Source organism: Ylistrum balloti, unplaced genomic scaffold (genome assembly GCF_031769215.1).
Source record: "Ylistrum balloti isolate Yb309-2 unplaced genomic scaffold, AGI_CSIRO_Ybal_v1 Utg370930, whole genome shotgun sequence".
Taxonomy (NCBI): Eukaryota; Metazoa; Mollusca; class Bivalvia; order Pectinida; family Pectinidae; genus Ylistrum; species Ylistrum balloti.
The window spans coordinates 153,021-159,020 of NW_026782526.1; the positions used below are offsets into that span (position 1 = coordinate 153,021).

Genomic DNA, 6,000 nt, shown 5'->3' on the forward strand with positions numbered 1-6,000 from the left:
AATTTCATATATGGTTTATTTTACCGTTTTTAGTTAAAGGAAAGAGACGGGTGAATGTACTCTTCAAACGAGGTGGATCAGCACTGAAGCGACACCTACAAAGAATAATAGACGACTGTACACTTCTGGAACGCGCCAAGCGAAACTTGGACGAAAGAGGTGTGGTATTGTCAATGATGAAAAATCATACAACCTGTCACTGGTAGTAGGATATGTGTATAGTTATTGTGCGGAATAACGGTGAAGATGAACGAACGTTAGAGAATAGTTCTCTAGTATTTTCGCCTCTTCAAGAAATTAATGAAGATATCGACATGGTATACTAGTGTATAAGTTAATATTCGTAAGGAATCCGATGTCTCGAAAAACAAATCCTCTGGTAAAAAACTCAAGAAATTTAGAATCCTTACTACCAAATAAAGTAAAAATACCAATATGTCAACATAATCAAAACTTTCACCTCAAATTCATTAAGAAAAAAGGGCAAAATAATAACAAAAGAAATATTTACTCTGCGTATAAGGATAATAAGATGTTCCGAAAGAGTAAGCGTCTCTGCATTATACACCATCACGTATATGATAATGACTACCATAAGAGTATTTGGTTATTTTACAACTAGATTCATCTATAGACTTCCTTGCGCATTATCGGTTAGTTGATCCTACAAAGATCGATGGGTACGCAAAAGCATTTGTGATAGAAGACGATGATTTCGACACTGTTATAAATCTTAACGTAAGTAAAAATGTAAATACAACATTAGTTTATAATCATAAAGCGGTTTTCTCGAGATTTTGTTTTTATATTGAAAAAGTTAAAATCTGATGCAACAAATTGAAGTCGACCCATGTTTACTATTACGATTGTTTTACTATGTAGTGAAAGGGTCTCGTTTAATTAATATATATATATATATATATAAGGCTCAACATCATACAGCACCCGTTGTTAACTAAGGAAAATAAAACACAATAACAGTTTGCTAGTATCATAAACTTGTATAAAAGTAATCACATAACGGTAATAGATATCAAAATTGAAAACAAGAAGAATACAGCAAGTATCTCAAATATTGTAGGCGTTACAAATTGCCTTGGAGGGCATTGAGACATTGAGTAAGATGACTCCAAAACAACGTGAATACGTCATTAGGGTAAGTGTGGTTGGTGGTAATATAATACCTTTCTTTTGCTTTAAGATCATGAATTTATAAAAGTTTTTAGACTTTGAAAAAGAAGACAGTGTCAAATGCTCAGTGTTAAAATTTAAACAAGATAATGTATTTTTCCTCTTGGTACTAACTATTATAACACCACTGTCATAAAGCAGGTATTCATCCACAGTAGATATGTATTCATCTTAGCTAAAATGACATAATTATCACATTATAAACAATTAGATACTTTAATAAATATTTATCATTAATAAACGCATGCATCTGGTTCATTTTAGGTCCTTCATATTGATGAGGCAACGGAAGTGACGTTCCGGATGTTCTCTGTGATAACAGCATTGTGTGAGCGCGTGACAAACATGGAGTAAGTTATTAGTACAATTGTAAGATAGCGATGTATATACGTTGATTCATGGTCTTGAAATCTAAAAACATAAGTGATTTTGGAATGAATAAGGTAGAGTATCTCGCATATGAAGTTATATAATAACTCCTAAAGAATAGTAGATATTTAAGTCATCAAAGATTTATGAAGTCTGACGATCCGAATTAAAATTGTTTTATATATCTTCATATTGTCTGCGTTTTCTGACATTGCTGAACATTTCTTATGTATGGTGCGTTTATACAATTTAATGACATTCACATTACAGCTCCCTAAGTCAACACTTACTTGAGATATGTAGTATGGCGGATATTGAACGTAAGATGGACCTTTACAAAGCCATGTTTTACCATAATATCCCATCTTACCGAAACAACAACTTCATTACGTCTGAATCCTTGAAAATCGAGATGATTGCAGGAGGACTCAACTGGAACCAACAGGATTTTGTCATGGAAAAAATGGAACCAAACAAATATGGAGAGGTGATGAAAACATTGTGTTATTATTGAGCGTGCATCTGAGATGTTAAATATCTGAAATAGTATTTAAGTATGTTTTGGTGCCATCATGTGGTAGCGTTTGAATACTGGTGTTTGAAATATTGAGTCAAGATTCAAACCATTAACTAATAACTAAACATTTGGATATAGAGAGTTTTGTGGTATGTAAATCTGATATGTATAAACTTACTTACCGTTAATACATACATGCAGCCAATATTTCAAATTAACCTATGGTGGGAAATACCAATTAACATGTTATCCGAACAAATGATGTACTTAGTTACTTCGAATAAATAAATGGTTTAGCAAATATATTGAAAGATTGCAATTTTCCATTAAAATATTTTACCGTTGAGCGACCAAATGATATAAACGAATGAGACCCTTCTTACCGACCATTAGCAATGTACATCGGCTGTTATACAGTACGTCGGGCCACCAACAGATATATTTGTACCAGTATTTTGTATGATTATAAACTGTATTATGTATAAGTCTAGTTATTGAAGTCATTCTTGCTTCCCTGTTTGTCGACAGATATCGTTCCTGGATTATATGTGTTATATACCGCTGTTCCTCTCCCTTCATGACAACATTTGTGACAATCCTTTGGATATGTCGAACAAGAAGTACCAGATGCCACCTCGAAAGCGCCCTCCTTCGGTTCAAAGAGATATGAATCCTCTCGGAAACCCTCTTAAAAAGACATCGACCCATAGGATGAAGGCCAGGTCTTTAGAGGTATTCGAAGGGAAAATACCGCAGGAAGACTATTCGAGAGATTATTTGGATATGCTGAGTAAATACGCAAGGTAAATCAAAGATGGCTGTCATACATATATACTTACTCCGGTACTTTCAATTGTTGATAAAATTATTGTGGAATAAAATTAGCCATTTTACATTCATTTAAGTCATGTGCATAATTTTATTTCATACATTTCGTTATACATGTTTTACAATATATCTGTATGTTGTTTAATTCAGTTGATTACATTTTCAGCGTTCCCTTAAACATATAAACATGAACTTACTTATTCATAACAAAATACTTTCCAATAATACTTCAATATAATGACAATATGATGAAAGAAAGATAATTTCGTTCTCACTTTCTAGGTTGCCGAACATATTCACCAACACCAATAAACGAAGCGGATCGGCATCCAGTAATAGCGAATCTGGATCCTCAACGTACAACATGATCTATTGAAGCCCATCCAAAGGTTATGGTGAGGTTTCGTGCAGTTTACAAATAATAGGATGATGTAATGATTGGGTAGCTCCAATCTATTAATATATCTAAACAAATTGTTACACCGAATTTGTGTGCCAAATGCCTGATGTATCACAATTGATTTTCATGCAGGCGTTATTTACAACTCTCAAATTTACATCTACTTAATATTCTCTAAATTTTGAAGGGTTGCTTTATCAAATTTAATCTTCAAGGAAAAGGCATTTGAAGCGTTACTTTTGTTAAACGTCTTCTACATGTAATATATTGGACATAAATTGTTGTGGTTGTGACAGTATAGTAACCCAGCTAGTTTGTAAATATGTAAGTGATATTTCTTTTAATTGAAATTGACCTTTCAGAATGTTGTAAATTGTAAATTTGCGCTCTTGCAAGCACGATGAATGTTTCTGCAAATCATTTATTGCTATCATTTTTATTATTATTTTCAAATATAGATATACATTTTTGTGTACGTTTATGTTTAATTTGAAACGTGTATATTTGTTTATTTTGAATATGGAATCGATTGCTTTTTTTGCATTTTGGTGTTCAGTCTACAATAGTTTACGCGTGTCACTTTCGTGAATTTGTTGTCTGATGTAAAGCCACATATCTGGTTATTGTGTTGCACTAGTTTACTGAAATACGGTGCTGGAATGATGGAATATCAACAATGCTACCTATTGATACTTTTGAGAAAATTGATATATTTATTAAATTACTTCAAAAGGATTAAAGACCATTTTTTTCTTTTCTTTTAATGATGTCATTTAGACATGTTTATAGAAAATCAAAAATTGCCTTAATGCTACATGTAGTTATGGAAGGGCTTTTCAGTTCAGGAAAAAATGTGATATATAATTGTACTTTTTAATGGTACGCACTGACGTCTAGTTTAGACTCCAAAATTAGAAACAACATTGTATAAGTAATGTACAGAACTAGTTACACCTTGAATTATCTTATGTTCTCTAGTGGTATATTTTTTATGATATGCTATCATGATTCTATTCATTAGTAGGGATTACTTGATTAAATTTGGTTATATATACCAAAGGGTCATTCAAATTGACGTCTAAATCAAAGTTGCCATTCGGAAATCAGGTAGATTAAATGCCCGGATGTACACATTTTCCGGTATAGATATCCAATTATGGCCACCGTTCCTGCTGTAAACATAACCGAGCCCATTGTTATTGATGCCGTACAAGTATCCTGACGTCATATCCTGTCCAAGAATGGTGGCAACTGTGTTTGGAAGTGCTGAAACAGAAATACTGTTTGGCTGTACACAAAAACATTTCTCGATGAATGTTTGTTTGGCATATATGTTAATACAGATTGATTTTCAAATAAAATTTGTAATTACAAAGTCAAACAATGGTCAAATTAAAAACAATAAGTTATACATATCTCCGAAATGAGGTCGAAATGGGTGTAAAATAGCTATATAAATGAGTTCAACAAGGCAAGCGGATGCCAATCACTTCCCTGGCTATCTCCTATAGAAAACTAAAGGTAATTGGTGAATTATGTAGAATGTTCATTCGAATTCCTTTTAAAACAATTCTACTAAGAACCAAATTTGAAGCAAAATAGATAATTTTGAGACATAGCAAATGTTTTTATACATGAAATATCTGGAAGATAATGTTTGGGCACTTACGTCTTATTTCTTGAAAATTTTCACTGGCGAACATGCATGGTACAAATGGTCTCCAGTCACTTGAAATAGAATACCACAAAGGTGTAAACACTGACGATAAGACATTTTGTTATGGTCAAGCGTTGTCTAATTAAGCAATACAAACAATACATATTGCTTATTAATTTATACTCTGAATTGTTTTATCCCTAAATCATTTGCATTGCACGTGTCATATTGGTATATTCAAATAAATTTAAAAGTACAAGGAAGCAATATAATGCTATCAATTAGATGCAAATGTCATCATAGCTGGTTCTTAGATACAATACTGATAATTGGTTGAGGACGTACTGTGGATTCGCACTGTTGTTGCAAGCCCAGAAACCACCGCCGTTCGCTTCAGGCAAGATTGCGTACATTAGATATTCTACAAAAACAAGTGTTTAAGGTAGTATTGGCAGTAAATTTCAATAAAACATCAGAGGCTTTTATTTGGCAATGACATTAATGATAATGGTAACATGAAGTAAGTATTGAAAAATATGGTTGTCTCGTGCGTCAAACATAAGTAAGAACGCCTGATTTTTTTTAACTTTCATCTTAAGAACACACTGAAAAAACAAAGGTGAAACTGTAAATGCTTGTTACATAAAGTTTTAAGTTTTACCTGGTAGAATATTCCGACACATCCACATTTGTTGACAACTGACACATTTGTCGCCGTACCTTGACGCACATGGACAGTTTCCTAGTGTACAGCAGGAACAATTTGTCCTTTTTGGTTCGCCTGGACAAGGGCATTTGTGAGGTACTGGGACATTTTGATCGTCTTTTATGAGTCGGGTGGGTATGTAAACAATAGAAAAACAACCATCTCACAATGCATTATTAATAACTAAGAAGCACAGAGCACAAAGGATGATAAAAGAGTACCGAGGGGCGGAACAACATACGCCTCACCTATACCAAAGAAGTTAATAAAAATATACAAATATGAAAATGTTAATACTTAGTCAAAATGTCAAGATAGATTAAATCATACCT

The 6,000-nt window shown here is 32.9% G+C and overlaps 2 protein-coding genes across 2 annotated transcripts in view; one reads left to right on the forward strand and one right to left on the reverse strand.

Annotated features, from left to right (window-relative positions):
• Positions 1–3,281, forward strand: part of LOC132559541 (uncharacterized) — a 68,815-nt gene extending 65,534 nt beyond the window's left edge. The window contains 7 exon segments of the mRNA XM_060224169.1: positions 34–159; positions 623–738; positions 1,082–1,156; positions 1,456–1,541; positions 1,831–2,047; positions 2,606–2,880; positions 3,188–3,281. Of these exon segments, the coding sequence (XP_060080152.1) occupies positions 34–159; positions 623–738; positions 1,082–1,156; positions 1,456–1,541; positions 1,831–2,047; positions 2,606–2,880; positions 3,188–3,281 (989 nt within the window).
• Positions 3,282–4,383: 1,102 nt separating this feature from the next.
• LOC132559542 (uncharacterized) lies at positions 4,384–5,651 on the reverse strand. Its single transcript, XM_060224170.1, has 4 exons — positions 5,624–5,651; positions 5,308–5,383; positions 4,975–5,033; positions 4,384–4,571 (listed from the first exon to the last, which is right to left on the reverse strand). Exons 1-4 carry the CDS (start codon positions 5,649–5,651, stop codon positions 4,384–4,386), a joined length of 351 nt encoding a protein of 116 aa, XP_060080153.1.
• Between the last annotated feature and the right edge of the window lie 349 nt (positions 5,652–6,000).

Coding starts and splice junctions, on each gene's coding strand:
- LOC132559542 (XM_060224170.1), bottom strand. CDS start 5,651: ATGTGGATGTGTCGGAATATTCTACCAG. Junction 5,384..5,623: donor GTGTCGGAATATTCTACCAG/GTAAAACTTAAA, acceptor TTGTTTTTGTAG/AATATCTAATGTACGCAATC. Junction 4,572..4,974: donor AAATTTTCAAGAAATAAGAC/GTAAGTGCCCAA, acceptor TTTCTGTTTCAG/CACTTCCAAACACAGTTGCC.